The 23,282-nt window shown below is 42.7% G+C and overlaps 2 protein-coding genes across 5 annotated transcripts in view; one reads left to right on the forward strand and one right to left on the reverse strand.

Moving 5' to 3' along the window:
- The window catches only part of NRAP (nebulin related anchoring protein), a 61,611-nt gene extending 59,039 nt beyond the window's left edge, over window positions 1–2,572 (forward strand). Inside the window, exons 41-42 of the mRNA XM_083504733.1 lie at window positions 541–693; window positions 2,122–2,572. Of these exons, the coding sequence (XP_083360859.1) occupies window positions 541–693; window positions 2,122–2,244 (276 nt within the window). The 3' untranslated portion in view covers window positions 2,245–2,572. The remainder of the gene's footprint in view (window positions 1–540; window positions 694–2,121) is intronic.
- Window positions 1,394–23,282, reverse strand: part of HABP2 (hyaluronan binding protein 2) — a 36,665-nt gene continuing 14,776 nt past the window's right edge. For 2 of the 4 annotated variants that reach the window (XM_083504971.1, XM_083504969.1), the window contains exons 4-14: window positions 22,914–23,024; window positions 21,986–22,102; window positions 21,451–21,570; window positions 19,670–19,841; window positions 17,415–17,509; window positions 15,305–15,554; window positions 13,990–14,132; window positions 12,488–12,622; window positions 9,467–9,612; window positions 7,682–7,884; window positions 1,394–2,220 (exon numbers count right to left, since the gene is read on the reverse strand). In XM_083504971.1, the coding sequence (XP_083361097.1) occupies window positions 7,708–7,884; window positions 9,467–9,612; window positions 12,488–12,622; window positions 13,990–14,132; window positions 15,305–15,554; window positions 17,415–17,509; window positions 19,670–19,841; window positions 21,451–21,570; window positions 21,986–22,102; window positions 22,914–23,024 (1,466 nt within the window). In that variant the 3' untranslated portion in view covers window positions 1,394–2,220; window positions 7,682–7,707. Of the gene's footprint in view, window positions 2,221–7,183; window positions 7,564–7,681; window positions 7,885–9,466; window positions 9,613–12,487; window positions 12,623–13,989; window positions 14,133–15,304; window positions 15,555–17,414; window positions 17,510–19,669; window positions 19,842–21,450; window positions 21,571–21,985; window positions 22,103–22,913; window positions 23,025–23,282 lie in introns of those variants that run through there. The other 2 variants (XM_083504972.1, XM_083504970.1) reach the window with 1 other exon arrangement.

A 23,282-nucleotide genomic window follows, 5' to 3' on the forward strand; every position in this document is an offset into this window, starting at 1 on the left:
AACCACAGCTTGTGGCAGGAAAAAAGTGGAGGTGGAGGGAGACAGAAAAGGGGAGGGCTAGTTAAGGGTGAATAGCTGCTCTCCTACCTTGCAATTTCCCACCACCTTGAAAAATTTGAACATCTCCTTTCACTGCTTGCAAAGGGAGTTGTGAAGTAGTGGGACCATTTGGTCTCAACACAAGTAATTTGAAGTTCTGGAGAAAAACGGAAAGATACAATAGCTTGTCCCATTCTTCCTTGGATTTCTGGTAGCCCTCATATGATTTCTGAGGTTTTAGAAGTGATGTTCAGTTAATAATAAGGAAGGAAATGTTGACAAACTGTGGAAATGCACAGCCTTTCGTACATGCTGCGATTCACTTCTTACTTTGTAAACATCTCATCATTATAGAATTCTTAGTGTTTGAAATAAATGAATCAAGTCCTGACAGTGAAGGAAACTGAAAGCTAAGGTGCTGTTCTATGCAATTTACTTCCCATCTGATTTGAAGTGTGCGCGGTTTATTAATTCCGTGAGGTTTGTGTATTTGTTTTGCAGGTCAAGTACAAATCTGATTTGAACTGGATCAGAGGCGTTGGCTGGACACCTCCAGGTTCCTACAAAGTGGAAATGGCCAGGAGGGCTGCCGAGCTGGCATATGCTCAGGAACAGGAACCTCTAGGAACTTTGGATCAGAACAATCTGAAAACTGTACGTGAACCAATAGCCCCTTTCCTTCTAAGCACCTAGGATGCAGAATCCCAAACATAAGCCGGAGTGCTTGTCTCCCACTCTGTGTCATATAGAAAAGCAGTTTAGTGGCAATTGCTCAACAAGGCAGTTTCAGGTATCAGCAGTGAGATTTACTTAATGCCCATATCCTTATAAAGTATTTTTTTCTACTATTAGAAAAAAACAGTAGAAAAATTTATGTGAATAAAGTTTATACAGTCAAACCTCCGTTCCTGAACGGCTCCGTTTTGGAACGTTTCAGCTCCTGAACACTGAAAACCAGGAAGTTATTGCTTCGGTTTTCAATCGTTTTTTAGAAAGCCAAACATCCGACACAGCTTCCACTTGAGGGCAGGAAGCTCTTGCAACCAACTGGAAGCTGTGCCTTGGTTGTCGAACGTCTTGGAAGCCAAACGGGCTTCCGGAACGGATTACATTTGACACTCGAGATTCAACTGTACACCCAACCAGACACAGACAATATTGGGTAGGGAAATGAATTAACTGCTCTTAGCGTGCAGACACACACAATGTTTTTAGAGCAGTGGAGCTTTTCTAGAGGACACTCTTTGCCCATCCCAATGACTGATCATACCAAAAGCACACATCCCTTTCTAGGGTTGAGTTCTGCAAAAAGATTCTGCTGTAAGATTGCAGCAGAAATAGACTGAACGGCTCGTTTACCCTGATGTCACCAATTTTATTTTATTTATTTTTTTCCACTCTAAAAATAAGGCAACAAATTAATGGATAAAGGACATGTAGAGGGTCCTGCAAGCTTTAAAAAAGGCAGCCTGTTGAATCATGGCTGGAGGGACGAGACTCAGCTGGCATACAACATTTTAGTTGCAAAGCAAGACTCACACAATAGTTGAAGAATCTATTATGTTTTTACATCACACAAATCTTCATTCTGACATGTGAATAAGGCTTGCAGGTCTAGCGCTTGTTGCAAAGTCAGTTCCTGTGCAAGCCTCCTGAGAGGTTTAATGGGACTTACTGCTAGGTACGTGCCTATGGGATGCATATCACACCCACAACCTTTTGGCTTCAATACAATGGTTCTTCCAAGCCTAATTTCAGTGGGGAAGGGTAACTGAGAAGCCCTTTGTGGACATATGTGCACGCACAGATGCTGCATTAGCAACACCTGATCTGAAGCATCTACAAGAAGCATTTGATACTCACAGAGGCATTTGGATGAGGAAGCTGGAGTAACCCAGAAGTTGCATCTTCCCTAGAAGTAAGACTATGTTGAAGCTAACAAACCTGTCCAACCACAGAAAGATGGCATTAGCAGAGCTTTAATGTTTTGCCCGATAAAGTACTGTTTCTTTTTAATAAATGGGAATTCTGCAAATTTGTCTTCGTAAGTAGCTCACATTCAGTATCTATTTTGGTTGGCAGGAACAGGCAGCTGGAGAAGGATCCCAAGAAGTGAGAGTCAATCCTGATGCGACAGAGATCTTGCAAGTCAGGCGGAGAAAAATGATGTCAAGGAATGAACTGAAACACAGACATCAGCCTTAAGAAAATGCATAATTTTTTTCAGCTTGCTGTGCAAGTAGACCCCCCCCCCCGAAGCATAGGCTGCACCAAAGCGGTTGAATTTGCTAAAAGAAAAAACAACAGTGAAACCTTACGCAAATAATTTAATATTGTTCTTATATATTATTTTGCATGTAAGTAATTTTTAAGTGTATGTTATTATGAAATGCAGTATTTATTTCTGACAGCGAATGAAATTAGTACTAGATGACTGGCAGGCTCAACTTTGTACTAAAAATTAATGAACATGATTTGTTGAAAGTAAAATTATTTGTATTGAAAATAAATAAGAGGAATCGCTTTCCATAAATAATTTGTTTTGGTATTTTAATTATAGGGTTTTCTTGGTTTATGAAATTTTCCTTTATTTCCTGCATTCCTTTGAGCATTGTAAAGTGGTCTATGTGACTCTTGATAATTTAAAGTTTATTATCTTTGAATGGGTGAGCATGTAAGAGCAAGCGAAATGTTGATGTGTGGCTTTGTTATAGGCCCTTTTAAGTGGAGGAGAATGAGTTCCTGAGTGTGTGATTGAGCTTCTATGAATGGGATGTGAAAGTTGTATATAATGTTTGCAGACAGAGTGGTGGATTTGGACAAGCAAGCTCCAGATTCAAACTCAGCTGCTAAGCTCCCCTGAGGTATATTGGGCTAGCCACTATATTTCAGCCTACGAATCTGACTCATTTTTCAAGATAAAATGGGGATTAGGTCTGCTATCCTGAACACATTGGAGGATAAAAATATAACAAATACTTTTTTTAAAAAAATGGCATTTTGTTCCAAGTGTAGGCTATGTGGTTACACATGCCACTGTATAATAAACTGGTGAAAGCTAAGCCGATACTCTAAATCCTAAGAGAGGGTGTCAGGGTTTGCATTTTGAATAAAACATGGCATGTTTTGAATTATCCAGTGGAACTTTAAAGGGAAGTCTTCTTTCTACACATAACTGTTAGTCTCTTTCTGCATAAAACTGCTCCATTTTGGGGAAGTTTTGCTCCTCTTTTTCTCTTGCTTTCTGAGAAGTCTTGCTCTAGGTTTTTCCCTGCTTTTGCACACACTGTGCGAACCTGCTCTTCACGCCTAGCTGACTACAGAACCTGATTACATTGTTACATGCTATAATCAATCATTAAGTAACAGACATCCCAAGCTCATGGAAAACAAACTGTACTTGCTCTCCATGCCTAGCTGACCATATCTACAGAACCTGATTGTTATATTGTTTGTGCCAATTAATCCCTAGTTACAATTCAATTAGGAGGCTTCATTTCTCAGCCTTCTCTCCATCAATGATAAATGATCACATGTAATCCCCACCTTTAAGATGTAATTCCCGCCTTAGTACTTATGTTAACCAATTACAAGTTTCTGTGTGTATGTATCAACCAATCAACCACAGTAATATTCAATAAAATAGGCTCTCAGGGCCCGCCCTGACAGACGCCTAGCTACACCTGCCTCTCTCGTCTCCCGTGATTTTTCATTCCTACATCTGGTGACCCCGACGTGCCAGATCCCTTGCGCAGCCGAGCAGTCAGCCAGCCTCATACTTCACTCGACTGGAAAAGTCTTAGCCGGCTACACCGTGAGTATGGGGGGGGGAGCTTACAAAGTCCCAGAAAGTGCATGCTACTGAACTGCTTCATTTAGTCAGACAGAGAGGTGCAGGTGCTCATGTTTCTTTAAAGGAAATTGAACAATTGCTAGGTGAGATCGCATTCCAATGTCCCTGGTACCCCGAGGCAGGCTCCTTGGGGGTAGAGGCTTGGCAAAAGATTGGAAAAACTTTTTTTGCAAAACCCAGGGCTCCTATTCATTGTCTGCTAACTTGGCAGAAATGCGCAGTTGCCGTGGCAAACTTAGGGCCCCTGGCCTCTCAGGCGTCTCCCACGGCTCCTGCACTTCTAACTATTGCAGACAATCCCCCTCCTTACCCCAAGCTTTTGCCTCCTGCACAATCCTGCCAATCCCTCCCTCCTTTGCCTGCTTCCACCTCATCCATTCCCCCTTCCCCCCCTCCTGCATCTGCTCATACAGGAGCTATGCCTCAGCCCACACCCATTCCCCCTTCCCCCCCTCCTGCATCTGCTCATACAGGAGCTATGCCTCAGCCCACCCCCATCCCCCCATCCCTCCCTCCTGTGTTTCCTTTGCCTGCATCCGCTTCTTCAGAAGCTGTGTCTCAGCCCACATCCACTTCCCCCCCTCTTTCTTCCCCCCCACTTTCTTCCCTCCCTCCTTCCACCCCTCCCTTGCCTGCCTCAGCTCCTGCCTGTTTCACAGGAGCTGTTCGTGTTGCACTTTCTCAAGCCAGGCAAAAAGGTCTCCTTTCCTTAGAGGAAGAATCTGAGTGGGCTGGTGAAATGCCATCAGCTTTCCCTGTCTCCAGCTCAACCCCATCAGCTTTCCCTGTCTCCAGCTCAACCCCATCTGCTTTCCCCATTTCTTATGTAAACCCAGGCACAGCGCAACAACAGGTGCTATATGAAACCCTTTCTTATTCTGTAAAGCGAGAATTGAGAAGAGCCATTGTTGATTCTGGTCTCAAATCCACTTATGTGACAGGAATGCTGGATGGAATAGCAACTGCTTCAACTGCAATCGCCCAGGTCATTTTGCAAAAGAATGCAGAGCACCTGGCGGTGGGGCGCACAGGAATGGTGATGCCAATAAGGCTAAACCTTCCAAGAAATGCCCAAAGTGCAGTAAAGGCTATCATTGGGCAAATCAGTGCAGGAGTTCGGGAAACTCCTTAGGGGCCCCACTCCCGGGCCAGGACAAATAGGGAGCCCCCCCCCCCCGCCGTTAGTCTCCACTATTAAAACCATCTCAAAGGATACACGCTCTGATTTTACCATCAACTTAATTAATCAAAAAACCAAAGACACTGTTTTACCTGGTGAAATTGTGCTTATGACCACCCAATTACCTCCTAAAGTTGCAGGCTTAATTTTACCCAAATTTTCTGCGGCCAAAGAAGGAATCCAGGTTATTCCAGGAGTTCTGGATCCTGACTATGTAGGCACAATAATGGTTCAATTTTGGAGCCATATGCCCATGCAGTTAAAAAAGGGTGAGTCTTGGGCGCATTTGGTGGTGCTCCCTTCTCATCCTACTGCTTCCATTATGGATATTAATTTGCACGAGCTTTCTTTTTTTTAATTGCAGTCTGGGACGTGGGTGGCCCCCAAAATTCTTCCAAAAGCGTACAGTGGCTGCCTGTTTCTCTGCCTGATAGTTCTGAAACCATTGCATACATCCAGCCCTGTGTGCTGAAAATCCACCTCAACCTGTGGGGAAGAGATTTACTGCAACAATTACAAGCTACCACCCAATTTAATGAGTAAGCTTGCACTTCCCCTCAACTGGAACTCTTCTGGTTGTGTCCTGGCTATACGTTTAATTACATTCCAGCAAACATTAGCCATGGCACACCTTACTGTTTAAGCCGTTTGTCCATCAATTTACCCAAGAAACATCCTTTATCCCACTCTTGATATCACCGCTCTGTGAAATTGACTAACGATTGTGATGCTTTTGTCTCCTTTTTCAGTAGGTCTGAATATATCTCTTTAGTTGTTTCTCTCTTAGGAGTCCCTGGATTGGCTGTATGGAATCGTATGAACATTAATTCTTCAGCTTATTCTGCAGAAAAAGCCCTGAATTTTACTTCAGAAGCTCTTCACCTTTTGAATAAAGAACAGAGTGAATTTCACTATGGACTTTTACAAAATCGTTCTGCTATCACTATTTGCTGATGCTTCATCATTACGGCTGTGAACAAGTGGACAACATGTGCTGTTTTAATATTACTGATAATTCCAAAGCCATCCAAAAGCAGATCTCTCAATTGCAAAATCTTACACACCACATTACACAAGACTTTGGTTTTCCTGGCCTCTGGGATTCTTTCACCCAGTGGCTTACTGCTTGGCTACCTAATCTTACTTGGCTTCGTAATCTCTTTCAATATGCCCTTGTCATTATATGCATCTTAATTTTGTTATGTTGCTTCCTTCAATGCGTTCCTGGCCTCATAAGCCTTTTCTCTCGGCTTCTCTCTCCCCCTCAACCACCTAATAAACTTCTCGCCGCCTACTTTGCGAAATGGCAACACCAACAGTAAACCTAAGGTGAGATGTGGACGGGCTTATTTTGGGCATGCGTTGGCAAACCACGTATCCCAAAGTATTCTTGTCCCATCGACCCTGGCGAACTTATTTTGGGCATTTGTTGGCACACCACTAATCCTGAAATATTTTTGCCTTATCTACCCAGAATGCCTCGCAAACAAGAAAAGAAAGGGGGAGATAAAGGGAAGTCTTCTTTCTACACATAACTGTTAGTCTCTTTCTGCATAAAACTGCTCCATTTTGGGGAAGTTTTGCTCCTCTTTTTCTCTTGCTTTCTGAGAAGTCTTGCTCTAGGTTTTTCCCTGCTTTTGCACACACTGTGCGAACCTGCTCTTCACGCCTAGCTGACTACAGAACCTGATTACATTGTTACATGCTATAATCAATCATTAAGTAACAGACATCCCAAGCTCATGGAAAACAAACTGTACTTGCTCTCCATGCCTAGCTGACCATATCTACAGAACCTGATTGTTATATTGTTTGTGCCAATTAATCCCTAGTTACAATTCAATTAGGAGGCTTCATTTCTCAGCCTTCTCTCCATCAATGATAAATGATCACATGTAATCCCCACCTTTAAGATGTAATTCCCGCCTTAGTACTTATGTTAACCAATTACAAGTTTCTGTGTGTATGTATCAACCAATCAACCACAGTAATATTCAATAAAATAGGCTCTCAGGGCCCGCCCTGACAGACGCCTAGCTACACCTGCCTCTCTCGTCTCCCGTGATTTTTCATTCCTACAGAACTTGCAATTCTCGGTGCTTAAAATCCTATTCAGAAAATATAGTCTTGCAGACAGTCAATTTATTTAAATACCACATTTCCCACAGATTTGTGGCTCAAAGAGGCTTACCAAAATGAACATTCAATACAGTAGTACAGTAACCATAATACACAATTCAAAATTTAACATCACTACAGCAAAGAGTTCAACAATTCATTCAAAGATGTCAATGGAAATTAAGCATAAAGCTTATTAACACACAGGCCAATTAATATTCAAAGGCAACCCTAAAACTAATAGCGGTAGTAACAAACAACCCCCCCCATGACTTGTATACTCCTAGACCCCAAAGTCCAGAACTTCTCTTTTGAAGATTCCTAGGAGGAGGTTGGTGTGTGGCTGGTGGAAGCATAATCATCCCACACATTTCTACAAAGAAGGAAGTGGTGTGTATAAGATTTCAACCGTAATGCCAAAAAGATAATTGGAAAACTAACTTCCTTATCTGAGATTAATAGGAAGGTATATCAGTATGTCTTAGGCTTACCTTTATTTATTTTTCAAAGGGTTTTCCTAGGTATCAAAGCTAGACTCGCGTTGAATTTTTGTACGAATCCAGTTGAGAAATCTTATCACGTGGGTATAGACTCCAGGTTTTTGTCTTAACCCACAGTGTTCTCCCCAGCTCACAATTCCATAGACATAATAAGAGCCATTTTTCACGCAGGTTAGAGGGCCTCCTGAATCTCCCTAGCAACAAATAAAATAGGTCATTTAATTAAGTACAGTGGTACCTCGGGTTACATACACTTCAGGTTACATACGCTTCAGGTTACAGACTCTGCTAACCCAGAAATATTACCTCAGGTTAAGAACTTTGCTTCAGGATGAGAACAGAAATCGTGCTCTGGCGGCGCAGCGGGAGGCCCCATTAGCTAAAGTGGTGCTTCAGGTTAAGAACAGAGCTCCGGAATGAATTAAGCTCTTAACCCGAGGTACCACTGAAATTCAAATATGGACCAACAGTAGTTTTATTTAATGCCTAAACCAGGGAGACCTCAAACCTGAGGTCTCTTCTGGAGCTGATGGCATTGACTCCTGGCCCAGACTTTTCTTCTTCTGTTTTGTCCTCAGCACAGTAAGTAGCCCTTGCGAAAGTGGAGGGCAGTTGTCCGCGATGGACCTAGGCATTGGGTGGTCTTTTCGGAAACTGAGGATATTAAATCCCTGGCCTTGGATTCTCCATTTCATTGCACTTATGCTGCAGTTCTAAGATGGCTGAGGGAGACAGAAGTGGTTCATCTACATTATCCAGTGCCGGCAGGACAAAAGTGAGCATGGACGAATACTATCCAACTCCATTCTTTTCAGTTTCCTTTAGAAATGATGGGAGAGAAATGGTCTGGCATAGTTTAATCTATGATGTGGGGGCATGTCAAGCAATTCCAGTTCTTCAGTGGCAGGCCCTGTGGCACACTCCATTTCCAGCCCTACTGACCTTGGAGCTCTGATATCAATAGAGTAAGGGCCATAAAATTTCATTGGTGGCAGGAGTGGGAATCTGGCACTCCTTATGGCTCCTTCGATGCCCTCAGAGAAGGAGATTCAATACTTCCTATGGCACCCTGGGGTGCAGAGCCCACGTTTTATTAGTAGTGGAATTTCCATCATGATATATTTGTGTGGTGGTAGGCCTTTCATGTTTCAAGGAGTCCTGGGGGGATGCAGCGAGTTTCCATTCATTCACAAAACGGGAGCGTCAGTTCTGGCTATGCTCTTCAGAGGACAACACACATACCCTTCTGTGGCTGCTCTGCTAAATTCTCCAGACCTCAGAAGATGTTACTGATATTTTCAAGTGTTAGTAGATTGCATGATTTGCTTGTAAGCTGCCTGGAGCTAATTTGATAAGGCAGGGTAGAAGTCGGATGTGGGGGGGGGGGAGTAAATAAAGCACATATTCGGTACCACAGATATTTCAGGCTAGCAATACAAAGACCCTGAAGAACATTAAACGTGGTGGTTTGGGGAAAGGAGAGGTGCAGGGATCATGCACCTGTGATGTATTGGGACAGGCCTTATCAAATGACAAAACTCCCAAGTTTGCAGCTGAACTTCTGCGTCTCCCATAGGCTTGCCTGTCACCAGAAGAGCTGCTGTTTGTTTGAAGGACATGCCTCTCACATCATGTTGAAAGGAAGGAAGTTGTTGTAATGTATCTGATACAAGAAGCAGATACATATGTAGTACCCTGCCAGACATTACTCTGCATAGCCTATTTACATTTTGTTAAAAGAGAAATTAGTGTTCAAATACTGAAAAAGCAACAGACCTGACAAGTATCAGCGCTTGTTCTCTGAAGATTTCCTGCACAAAGCATGCTTTCATCCAGTCTGTTATTATGTGCACTTCGTGCGTTACACCGCACCTGGGAAATCAGCTTTACTCTGGCATCTAACAGCTGATGAGATGATTCACCTACAGGATGCAGGAAAATGAAGAAACTCTTAACTTCCCTTCTTCCCTCTGCTAAATCTTTCTTTTCAATCTATGGGATAATAGAATTGTGCCTGGGCCTAAGATATGATCATCTGCTGCAAGGGAAAGCCACAACTCTGGCAGAGCAGGGTTAGGAAATGAACAAGCCCAAAGAAGGCTATCAAGCTAAAAACAGCTTTTGACAGTGAATTTCTGTTACTGCTGCATAGGAGTTTGGTATCTCAATAGTGTTTTGCCTTTGAAAAACCTACACTGTGTTGTATTTGCAAGATGTTGATTGACCTCGGAAGATTCTGGCCTGTAGACTTTACAACCGCAAATGTGTGTTAAATCAGAACTGTTTGAGTCAAATCCTGACATTTGTTATGTTTACTCTGGGATCATTACATCAATAATTTCCATGTATTGATCCATGAATATAATTATATTCATTATAATTATATATAATTATATAATAAGGCTTGCAAGTTATCTCCATAGCCCACCTTTAATAGTGTGTTTGCTGTTGCAGATGTCACAAACAGGAAACAGGTTTGAGAGAATTACCACTAGATCCACAAATGAAACAAGTGGTGGCTAGAGCCATAAAATCTTGAGCAATTAAGTCAATTATGCATGTTATGCAGAAGAATTATTCAGCTCCGCATCTGAGAGATGTCTGTGCTGTTCAATGGGGAACATTATTTGCTTTCATTATTCACATAAATGTGGTGTGCTATAATGATTAGGATTTGCACTGCAAACAAACACATATCGACCGTTGCAGATAAATACACTGATGCCATCAAGCAGAAGGTTGGAAATATCTATGGAAACAGAGATGTTTCGCGCTTCCCATTCCCCAAAATATTTTCTTGCTAGCATATGCCATGCAAGTGTTTCCTGGTTTAATCAAAAGAAGCCAAAGTGTCTCAATTTGCATGTATCAGAAGATGTCACTTGAGAACCCCTGACATAAAGCAAAGGGATGTGTCCTAAAGAGCTCTCATTCATAGAAAGAAGAAGAACAGTTTGGATTTGATATCTCACTTTATCACTACCCTAAGGAGTCTCAAAGCGGCTAACAATCTCCTTTCCCTTCCTCCACCACAACAAACACTCTGTGGGGTGAGTAAGGCTGAGAGACTTCAGGGAAGTGTGACTGGCCCAAGATCACCCTTCCATGAATAGAGCTCTCCTTCCAGTCATGGATCTAGCCACATATTTGCACAGTTGAGTTTAACATCGTAATTTTAAATTAGCAAGGCGAATTTGAATTGCAATTCTAATGTCTTCATTGGTTGACCGGGCCTTTTGTGACACAATGGATTTGTATGAATTATGTGTGTAAAATGCAATTCTTTGCTCAACTATGAAGCTCCCTGGGAAGTCTTGGTCATAAAACTAGCTCTATACTTCAGCTAAGTCATGGGCTGTTGTGAGATTTTTTTAAGGGAAAGGGCAGGATATACAAGCAAATGTTTTTTAAATTGGAGTCATTTCTGGCATCAAAACAGATCAGCTATTCACTCTTGGGCAACATTCATAGACAGTGGACTGTGAATGTGGTAGTTTGCAAAGGAGACTGTGTCATGGAAGAATGATGTTTTATTAACTCGTATCATCAGCACCTAATCTATCAAATCTGCATACCAGATGCTTCTTACTTTCAATATGAATTATATCAAAAGATGTATATACTTCATATTGGATTATATTGCTCATAAAACATAAGGGTACTTTTGGGAACATGATTGACACATTGTCCACCTGCAATTTTACAGCAACTCATTAAGTGAAAAGTGAAAAACTGCATTTTTTTCCAGAAAGGTCTCATTATCTTATTTTTAAGCACAAGAATAATTTTCTCCTTCCAAGGAACTCACAGTATGTCACAGAGGTTTAGCTGAACTTGAATAGATTTGGCAGTTCTGTTTCAATATGCATCCAGAAATCCAGATGCTGCTTATCAAAAACTTATCCAAACCAATAGGCTGGAAAATGCTGTCAAAGTTCCTGGGTTTATTTCTGAGATATGGCTCAGAATCTTTATCTGGAAGCACATAGACTCATTCACTCTGATTTGATTCTTTGAATGAAGTTAAGATGATAAGTGGCATATGACAGAGAAAGGGACAAGGAATTTGATGGGAGGTTTGCCCTAAATACCACTACTTCTTTTATTTTTTTAAAGCTCTAAACAGATTTGCACATTCTGAATTTTTAACAAAGTTTGTTTTCAAAAATTGCTTGATTTTAAAATGCCTGGTATAGCTATTCATAATCTGTAGCATATCTTCTTTGATTGAATTGTTCTGCAGGAATAATGAGGGGTGGTTGGTCTTCCTGAACGTGTTCCCTGGCCAGACAATTAGTCATCTTATCTACAGCCAAGAATTTGGGAGAACAGCCAAATATAATCAGGAGTTTTGGGAGAACAGCCAGGTATAATCATCCATTTGATTTAAATGTGTAAACGCTTAAGTGGATGTCTATATACTGCTAGAAACATGGACACCTGAAGGTATGTGACTTCATACTAGAGAAGCATCCTCTGACATCATATATCTCTCAGTGTTGCGAAAGGTAAAGCATCCTGTTCTCACACTGGCGCACCTCAGTAAGCAGCAGTGACCCATAGTGTTGAGAAGCCAGGGCAGCAACAGAGCCCAGCCAGCCGCTATGGAGAGACAACCTTGGCAAAACACAGACTACAGGAGGGTGGTAATTCTAGTCCATCTAGGAAACAGCGACGACCCTCCTATCTGCAGCAGCAGAGGCCAAATTGAGAAGAGAGGAGGTGGAATACAAAAAGTAATAGAGATTTTGTCAATGTATTAACCATAAAGGACTGCACCATTAAACAATAGCTTACCTGTTTCAGTTTCTCCCCAACCTGATATATAGCATTCTGTGTCATCAGGAAAAGTAGAATCAGGCAAGCACACTCGTTTGACGTATCTCGTTTCCACTGCACAGTGGCCATCAATTGGTTTCAACTTCAACAAAGCTGTGGGCCGAATGGAAGACAATTTTGTGCAATAAAGCCGATGACATGTTCACTCTGAACAGTATCAGGAAAGTAATAAATAACATATTCTCAAGCTTTCTTATTTGAATACTCTTGCTTGTTAGACTACTTAATTTGAAATTATAGAATGGTTTTCATTTCTCTGTTGCTATCTTAGGGTCACCAAGCTACACGTGTTCCCTGATTCTTCCTCTTGATTGTTTTTAAATACGAAAAGCAGCTTTGGGAGCCAAAATGGGATCAGACGGTTGGCAGAGGAGTTGGCAGCTTGACCCCTTTCCCTTCTCAAAGTCCACTGAAAATCATCTCCAGCTGGCTTTCTTCCTGTGGTGAAGATAAGTTAACATCTCTCTTCTTCTATAGGTGACAAACTATCTGGGAGAAGGGGGTGGTTTTGAGCTGACAGCAGGTAGGGAAAGGGTTAAGGAAGTATCATGGATCTGCCAGTCCTATGTCAGAAATAAATCTAGGTCAATAGCATGCAAAGCTAGCTAAGGAAGCGACCAGATCTGTCATCAAACTTAAGCATTATTTCCCCTGATTTCAAACAGATACAGCTAAGTATTTGTAGGCTTCTCACAACCTCATCCAACTTGTTTGTCCTGGGAATGTTAAGTGAGCAAAAGCATCCCTGAAAGGCTTGCCACTTCTTTTTTATACAAAATGTAGAAATTCAATATATTTTTATGGAAATACTACCGTGTTTTTCACCCTATAGGACACACTTCCCCCCCCTCAAAAAATGAAGGGGAAATCTGTGTGCGTCCTATGGGGCGAATGCAGGCTTTCACTGAAGCTTGGAGAGTGAGAGGGGTCGGTGCGCACCAACCCCTCTCGCTCTCCAGGCTTCAGGAAGCTATCAGCAAGCCTGGGGAGCCCGCGGGAGTTCCCGCAGGGCTCCCTAGGCTGTGGATAGCAGCCTGCAGCCCGGAGTGTGTGGCGCGCTGAAGCAGAGCGCCCCACGCTTCGGGCAGATATCTGCAGCCTAGGGAGCCCTGTGGGAGTTCCTGCAGGGCTCCCTAGGCTACGGATAACAGCCTGCTGCCCGGAGCGCGGGGTGCGCTGAAGCCACGGCTGGGGGGGATTATTTGTTTTTCTTTATTCCCCCCCCCAAAAAAACCTAGGTGCGTCCTATGGGCCGGTGCGTCCTATAGGGCGAAAAATACAGTAATTAAACCTATTTTCTGAAGCTTCGAGGAATTTGAATGTTTGTTCCATTGCTTAACTCAAGTCAGAATTATTTTATCCATGATATTTAGCCCACATCAAAGTCATTGAGCCTAATGTCCACTATCTCCATCTTGTAACCACACTGACAGTGATTTGAACATTTGTAAGCAACTTGCCAATATCATTGTATGGGACATCCTCAATTTCTTCATAGTGTCCATGTATAATTATCTTTTCCACATCAAACTTCTGTTCATAATGCTCTTTCCTAAGGAGATCTTTTTTGCCAAGGACCACTTCAAGGGTGTGGGCATCTGTCCTATGAAAGAGAGAAAAATGTCACAAAGAATGATCAGTTGTAATTATAGAACCTCAAGAGATTTCAAAGATAATCCAGTTCAACACGTATACTGGAATTCTCCATCATGGAAACTATCTCTACTAGACTTAAGACTCGGCAGGTTTCCTGGGTACTCATACTTCAGCTAAAGCCTGGGAGAAGACATCAGGAAGTAGATCCTCCCATAGGCCTTTCTCAGACCAGGAAGCCAGGAAATTGCATAGTTCTAGAGAAATGTATATTAGAAAGCACACACACACAACCTTGCATTGATAAGGGAAGCTCAAAACTCTACACTGGCCAAAACTCTAAAGAAATTCTCAAGTGCCTTAGAATGAGGCAGAAAAAAATGGAAACCACATTTTCAGAGGGGTGGGGAAACCTTTCAAGAAACCAAAAGACAGATCTTGGCACAGCACTGCTAGCCAATCAGATCCAAGTCATGTAGAGCTACTCTCATCTACCATATGGGAACCTGAATGCATGAATGTGGACTTTTCTATGTCTATGCTTTAAGTGGGGTAGGTAAGACATGCTCCTTTTAAATATACAGTGGTACCTCAGGTTACATACGCTTCAGGTTACATATGCTTCAGGTTACAGACTCCGCTAACCCAGAAATAGTACCTCGGGTTAAGAACTTTGCTTCAGGATGAGAACAGAAATTGTGCTCCGGTGGCGCGGCAGCAGCAGGAGGCCCCATTAGCTAAAGTGGTGCTTCCGGTTAAGAACAGTTTCAGGTTAAGCACAGACCTCCGGAACGAATTAAGTACTTAACCTGAGGTACCACTGTATATATTTTGGTAAGTATTTTAGTTTCAATTTATTGTTTTTATATCTGATTTTAATATCTCTGCTATTTCTATTCTGCCATTTTGAGCAAAAATGTTGGCTAAATCATAATCACACATAAACCATACCAATAAGGATCTATTCATAGACTCCTAGAACTGCGGAGTTGGAAGGGACCCTGAGGGTCATTTAGTCCAACCCCCTGCAATGCAGGAATCTCAACTAAAGCATACAGGTCAGATGGTCATTCAGTCTCTGCTTAAAAATCTCCAAGGAAGGAGAACCCACCACTTCTTGAAGGAGACCATTCCACTGCCAAACAACTCTTAGTGTCAGAAATGAAAGATGAATTTGCTTACAAAACACAGTGCGCCGCAGTAAGAACCCAACATGGTTCAATCAGTACTCCTCCACAGAAGTGTCCTCTGGGGAAAAATATGCCCCTTGAAACCTTCCTCTGAACAGAGGCTTGCCATGGATGTTTGCCAGGAGTTGACTTGGCACCGCCATAGATTCTCTTTAATGGTCTTTCTGTCTCTGGTCTTCCACATGTATTAGGTCTTCTCTCCGCTGCAGAATTCTTGGTGACTGTATTACCAGAGGACTGTGCTGCAATACAAAAGAAACAACTGGATATGGAAATGGTATAATGGCACTGTCTCTGTTACAAAGGCTCTCTCAGTCCAACCTTTTGTCATTTAACCTAACAACTCATAAACAGACCCTTCCTCCTTCCTACACTTTCAATTTTGTTTTTCAGGAGGACGCTTCAGGCAGTCTGCACAGCTAGATCTGGATTCTCTAAGTGTCACGCAAGACTTGCACATTGTGCTTTGACCACTGACACAGCACATTCACTGGAGTTTCATCTTACCGTATTGGCCTGAATATAAGCCCCACTTTCCCCCCAAATTCTGACCGTGAAAAGTTAGAGTGAGGCTTATATTTGCGATCTTATGGTATGCAGCCAGGAGTGTGGGGCAAACAGCGGCAGGAGCATGGCAAAGCAGCTCCCCCCCGCACATAGTCCCCCCATCCTCTCCCCCAAGGCCAGGAAGGGAGAGAGCGAGGAAGGAAGGAAGGGGAAAGGTCGCCAGCAACGCACCCCCCCCCCCAGTATGCAGCCAGGAGCAGCAAGGAATGGAGCAGCTTATATCCGGGCATTTTTTCTTTTTTTTCTCCCCCCCTCCAATTTTAAAGGTGCGGCTTATATTCAGGCCAATATGATAACTCAAGGCTTGATAAGGCAATTGGGAAAATATTGCAGTATTATGAGCTATGATATAGAAGTTTGGTCCTAATTCTGAAAAAGTTTATATCTTCAAAATAATTGGCAACATCTTTCATATCATCATTGCATTTCTATTTCACCTTTCCTCCAAGGAGCTCAAGATGTGATACATGGTTTTACATGGGAACTAGGCAGAGGGCCTTCTTGGTAGTGGTGCCCGCCCTGTGGAACGCCCTCCCATCAGATGTCAAGGAAATAAGCAACTATCTGACTTTTAGAAGACATCTGAAGGCAGCCCTGTTGAGGGAATGTTTGATGTTTTATCGTGTTTTTAATATCCTGTTGGAAGCAGCCCAGAGTGGCTGGGGAAACCCTGCCAGATGGGCGGGGTATAAATAACAAAATGTTGTTGTTGTTGTCTCTCCCCTCTTTTCTATTTGTAGAATTTCCCATTGCAAAATAGCAATATATTAATTAACATTTCATAAACCTCTCATTTCAAATATACTACAATTATTTCTCACACATTTCTGTATTTCCCTTCTAATCCTCACATTAGCCCTGTGAGACAGGCTAGGACCTTGCCCACCCAATGAGCTTCATCGCTGAGTGGAAGCTGATATCTCCCAGGCCCTTACCTAACTCTAATAATGAAATCACACTGGTGTAGCCATCCTGAAACTACAACAATAGCTAAGCACACAAATACAGAAGACAGGGCCATATTCAGGAACCTAAGTGAATGGGGCATAAATAGAAGCAATCCCTTCTTCCTATGTTCCTGAATATACCTTTCAATTATGAAATAGCTCCCCACAGAAACTGAACCTTGCAGCATCAAAGCTGTCTCTCTCAGTGCATGAGTATAGTTCCTGAAAGATCCATGTAGAATATTATTCCTTCATTCTGTGAATGGTTTATTTTCTGCTGTACTGTTTCATATTTCATTTCCTCTTACATCTCTTGACAATAGATATCCTGATACCTGTTATTTGTTTGTCATACTTCTCCATGCTCTAAAGCTAACAGATCCTACAATTTCACTAAACTCCTGGGCAGAGCTTCAAGAAGACTATTTAAAAAATCATGCTAGAGTCATTACAGTTTTGTGGGCTGCGTTCTTAAAGATAGATGGATGGAGGGCGGGGTGGGGGAATAATCACAATGCCTGTCAATCTGAATTACTGCTACACCTTTCACGTTTATTTTGCCCCACTTTATATTATTACCCATCGTACCTGTTTCTGAGCACGCGGATACATCACAGAAGTCCCACTTCAATTTGTTATTCACACTGACAAAGCACCAGGGCTTTTCGTCACCATCTGGGTTCCTGGAGGAGGAGGTTTCAAAATTCACCAGTCAGAAGAGCGTAATGTCTCAAGAAAGAAAGTTACTAATTGAAGTTCTGAAAGATAGGAGAACTGGGAAATGCTCTCACAAAAGCACAAAAGATCCAGAGATCTCCCCTAAGCAAAAACTGTGCCTGAGGGATAACATGCCTTCTTTTTAGGGTGTTGTCTATGGCCATTGTTTTTACAGGGTCACTGGTATACTGTGGTATATTAGGAACATAAAAAAACCAAGAAGAGCCTGCTGGATCAGACCAATGGCCCATATAATCCAGCATTCTGTTCTTACAGTGTCCAACCACACGCCTGTCAAAAAACTACATGCAGGACCCAAGCATCACCATCACCATCAAGAAATAACAACAACAATAACAATAATAAATACCCCATCTATCTGGCAGGGTTTCCCCAGCCACTCTGGGCGGCCCCCAACCGAATATTAAAAACACAATACAGCATTAAACATTAAAAACTTCCCTAAACAGGGCTGCCTTCAGTTGTCTCCTAAAAGTCAGATAGTTGTTTATTTCCTTGACATTTGATGGGAGGGCATTCCACAGGGTGGGCGCCACTACCGAGAAGGCCCTCTGCCTGGTTCCCTGTAGCTTCACTTCTCACAGTGAGAGTACCACTAGAAGACCCTCGGAAGTGGACTTCAGTGTCTGGGCTGAATGACGGGGTAGAGACGCTCCTTCAGATATTCTGGGCCGAGGCTGTTTAGGGCTTTAAATGTCAGCACCAACACTTTGAATTGTGCTCGGAAACATACTGGGAGCCAACGTAGGTCTTTCAGGACTGGTGTTATATGGTCTCGAGAGTACTCCTGCAGTTTTCAGCAACTGATATTCAGAAGCATACTGCCTCTGCCCACGGAGGCATAGCCATCATGGCTAGTAGCCATTAATTTGTCTAATCCTCTTTTAAAACATCCAAATTAGTGGCCATCAATGTGGAGTGAGTTCCATAGTTTAACTATGCATGGTCTGAAGAAGCACTTTCTTTTATCTGTCCTGAATTTCCCAACATTCCACTTCCTTGGATGTCCACAAATTCTAGTTTAGTGAAAGATGGAGACTCTGTAACCGGTTACCTGTCACACCACAGAGCATTATCCATTTGTGCCAGCAGGAGACTGCCTGTCCACGAGCACAAGCATTATTAGGAATGGCAACATTTTTACAGTTCACACGGCCTACCAGTAAGTGATAAGTTTTTGTACAACCAACAAACACTGGCATCACTTATTGAGTTGCATAAATGCATAACATACATCTTTGCCAGCAACCTATCAGCATTAATAACTACCCGGTAATGTGTATATCGAGGGACGCAGGTGGCGCTGTGGTCTAAACCACAGAGCCTAGGGCGGCAGTTCGAATCCCTGCGACAGGGTGAGCTCCCCTTGCTCGGTCCCAGCTCCTGCCCACCCAGCAGTTCAAAAGCACGAATTGCAAATAGATAAATAGGTACCACTCTGGCAGGAAGGTAAATGGCATTTCCGTGCGCTGCTCTGGTTTTGCCAGAAGCGGCTTAGTCATGCTGGCCACATGACCAGCTGTCTGCGGACAAATGCCGGCTCCCTTGGCCTATAGAGCGAGATGAGTGCCGCAACCCCATAGTTGTCTGCAACTGGACCTAACGGTCAGGGGTACCTTTACCTTTTTAATGTGTATATCTCCAGCTATCAGAGACATAAACAACAGTGGTCAGGGGTGCCAACTTGAATAAAATATTGGGGGGGCAGGTAAGCCTCACCCCACATAATTGATCACATGATATGGTCCACACACACTATTTGAATGACAATGACCATCAGCTTTGAGGGGGTCAGCCCCCTGAAATATTTTATTGGGGTGGGGTCCCTTCAGCTCCTAGGAGTTAGTTCCTATGACAGTGGTCATTATTTCCAAGGTGAAGTCATAAAGTCAACCATCCCAGTGTTGGGGTAATATCCTTGGTGTGTTGGTAGCCAAGAAGAATCAGTAATTATTTCCAATGAGTATCACAGAAAAGAAATGTAATTGAATTACACTGATATAGCTCATGCAGATACTGCATTTTTTGAGTGGGAGGAGCAGACGTATTTGTATGCATGGCATTGACATTCATGGAAGTGGGAGAAAGAATGTGCAGTAGATTACCTGCAGAAGTTATGGTCACCAAGGCCATAAGAGGCAGCATCTTCAATAAATGCATTATAATTCCACTCCAGGAGACGGTGAGAATTCCAGTGAAGACAGGTCTTATGGAGAATTGTTTGACTAACATTTCCTCTGTATGAAATGCCATTTTCTTCAAAACAGTCATCAGGTCCTACAAAAGGATTGCCTTCTTAAGAAATGTGCTCTCTCACCCACCTACCCCTACACCATTCATTTAAAGCACTCTTATACTACCTGAAAAGTCACCTGGGACCTGTCATTTGTTAAGGTGCTGGATACCATAGTTGCAGTTCCCACAATTCTTTGGGTGAAGCCATGACGGTTAAGTAATTAATAATAATAATAATAATAATAATAATAATAATAATAATAATACATTTTTATTTATACCCCACCCTCAGGGCGGCTAACACTGAATATGAATTACAAAAAAAGTAATAGAAAAAACAAAAAAGAAAAAAACAGTTTATTAAAATATGGCTTAAAATACAGCCTCAGTTTAGTAGTAGCACATAAATCAAGACCATAAAGGGAGGAAACATTAGCTATTCACCCGAGCCAGCTATGCAAGCTGGTCCTATATGGACCAGCAAAAAAGCCAAGGGAAAAGTTATATACTAGATCCCTTATAAGGGGTGAGAATGAGTCCAAGCCAAAGGCCAGGCGGAAAGATGTCAAATCCCGTAGGGCCCTGGTCTCCAGTGACACCAAGTCGGGACCAGTGCTGAAAAGGCCCTGGCCCTAGTTGAGACCAATCTAACCTCCTTGAGGCTCGGGGCTTCCAAAGTGTTGTTATTTATGGACCTTAAGGTCCTCTGCGGGGCATAGCAGGAGAGGTGGTCCCGCAGGTACGAGGGTCCTAGGCCACATAGGGCTTTAAAGGTAAAAACCAGCACCTTAAACCTGAACCTGTACTCCAGGGCAGCTGGTAAAGCACTGGATGAATGTGATCCTGCAGCAAGGACCCTGTAAGGAGCCTTGCTGCGGCATTCTGCCCCCCTGGAGTTTCTGGGTCAGCTTCAAGCTACAATAATCAAGCCTGGAAGTGACTGTCACATGGATCACTGTGGCCAGATCAGGGCGAGAAAGGTAAGGGGCCAACTGCTTAATAAGGTGGAGATGGAAAAATGCCACCTTTGCTGTGGCTGCAACATGCGCCTCCATAGAAAGGGAGGCATCGAAGGTTGTACCCAAACTCTTGACAGAAGGTGCTGGCACTAATTGAGCCCCCACAAGAGATGGGAGTTGGCCCCCCCAACCCCATGTCGTCCCAACCCAGCCAGAGGACCTCTGTCTTTGAAGGATTTAACTTCAACAGGCTCCCACACAGCCATCCAGCCACAGCTTCCAAGCATCTGGTCAGTGTATCTGGGGCCGAGTCAGGGCGGCCGTCCATCAGCAGATAAAGCTGGTATAAATGTGCTTTAAATGCTTTAAATGTATGCTGTGGATCTGACCGACTATCTCACAGTGATTCTCATTTCATCTAAGCTGACCCAGCCTAACAATGTTTAAGCAGACTCCCTTCCCAATTTCCTCCTTAATTTATAGCTCAGTTTGTTGTTTTGACCTTTGGCTTTTGTAAAAGTGCAAATCTGGGCATCTTGAATCTACTTCCTGCATGCCAATGGCAACATGAATGAGGATAAAACCACTTCCATGTGCCAAATTCTGCAGCACGGTCATATGTGCTTAGAAACATTCACAGATCCCTCTTCTTGGTAAATCCGTAGCCAGAAGGCCAGAACTGGATCCCTCACCTATTTCGCAAAGCCTTCCTTTGAATGGCTCAGGACACTTGCAGCTGAACTTGGACCTTATCCGATGCCGTTGACAGATGCCCCCATTTTTGCAAGGATTTGGTCGGCAAGATGACTGTGCTGTTAGTTTCCAGAAAACAAAACAAAACAGAGCACTTAAGTACGATTCATAGCTTGCATGAACAAAGCGCTAACCAGGAAGAAACACCTTTATAGGCAGAAAAGGAAAGCGAAGCAAAGCATAGTGGGAAGCCCACCGTCAAATTCCTCATCAAAGCTCACCAGGTGGTGCTATCGCTCTCCCTACAATCATCCCTACACAGTGAGATAGCTTCACCCTAGCCTTCTTGAGCCCCTTGTAAAAAGGAGGAAGCACTTCTGTCGGAATTTTAGAAATACTAACAGGATAGGCAGCAACTGCCACAATTTGGAGAGCAAATTTGGAGATCAAAGGTCATGATTTATTCTTAGGCATATAGGGCAGCAGTAAGACAAATGTCTGATAGTAACCATATCCCTCAAGTTTGGTACTCACCTTTGTCACAGAACGGTGCTTTGTAGGGGTGTTTGCAATGGCATCTATAATAAGGCGCTCTTAAGCTTATAAGGCAATCTCCTCTATTGCAGTTGATCCTTTCACATGTGTTTTTCACTATGTTGCATGATATAGATAAAATGGACAAGTGTGTTAAGGTTATCTCTCTACTGTTCATTCATTGCCAAACTCTACTCGGAAGCCTTCCCAATAAATGTTTCTATGGTCCTTGCTCCTATCTCTGTGAACCCATAAATACCACCCCTCTGCTGCCACCCCAAAAAGCCAGGCTTTATCATTTGTTTTCTAGGGCAGCTTTCACCAGCCTGGTACCTGGGACTTATGAAAAACTTGGAGGGTACAAGGCTGATGAAGATTTTTCTAGAACTATGCCTTTGCTCTTTGTGGTTTGGATCCCTTCCATTTCCTTTCCAGCCTTGATCCTTCTGTGGACCTGATTTTGCATGGCAAGAGCTTGAAGCATTCAGCTGAATAAAGTAAGGAGTATATAGTCTACCACATTTGAGTACATTATTATGAAGTTCATTGAAGACAGCAACCCCCACAACCAAAGAAATATATTCAACAAATATATATAGGTGACATTTTATATATGTTAGTGATCAGGACTGGGAATTTCTTTTTTTGTGATTTTTTGTTTGTGGGGAGGGGAATGTGACAAACACAATAGAATTAAAAAACAACAACCTATAGATCTAAGCTTGAAGCTCCTGGCAAGTCTCCTAAATTTGCAATAAAACCATACTATCTTATTAAGCTGGAATGCAAATAAAATATTTTCTGTCCAAAACATAAATACAGTAAGTATGCACTTGTGATCATAACCATTCAAATAAAGTAGCTATCAAGTTCCTTGAAAGACAATGTCCCACTCAGCTTTATCTAACACTATGAAAATTCTGCTTACCATTCTCACACTTAGACCCTTCATATGGCTCGGGGCAGCGACATGTATACTTGTTTCTTTTCCTTTCACATACACCATTATTCTGGCATGGCATCTCCAGGCATGGGTTTTCTAGTACAGGGAGTGGAAAGATGAAGCTTATTTTACAATTAGCTTGCTGTGTGTGTGCAACTAAGGTTTTCTAAAAGCAGTCATGGATTGGATTACCCAGTTTATTACTTAACAGTCAGTTCAAGCCAATAATATTTGCGAAAATGGTTGGTTTACACATAGAACATCTAGATTGCAGGTGTCAACTAGTATGCACAGTCAAATAGTGGAACAAGCATAGAACACATAGTAGATCACTAGGCATCTCTGCATTCATCC

Source organism: Podarcis liolepis (genome assembly GCF_965112155.1).
Source record: "Podarcis liolepis genome assembly, chromosome: 5".
NCBI lineage: Eukaryota > Metazoa > Chordata > Lepidosauria > Squamata > Lacertidae > Podarcis > Podarcis liolepis.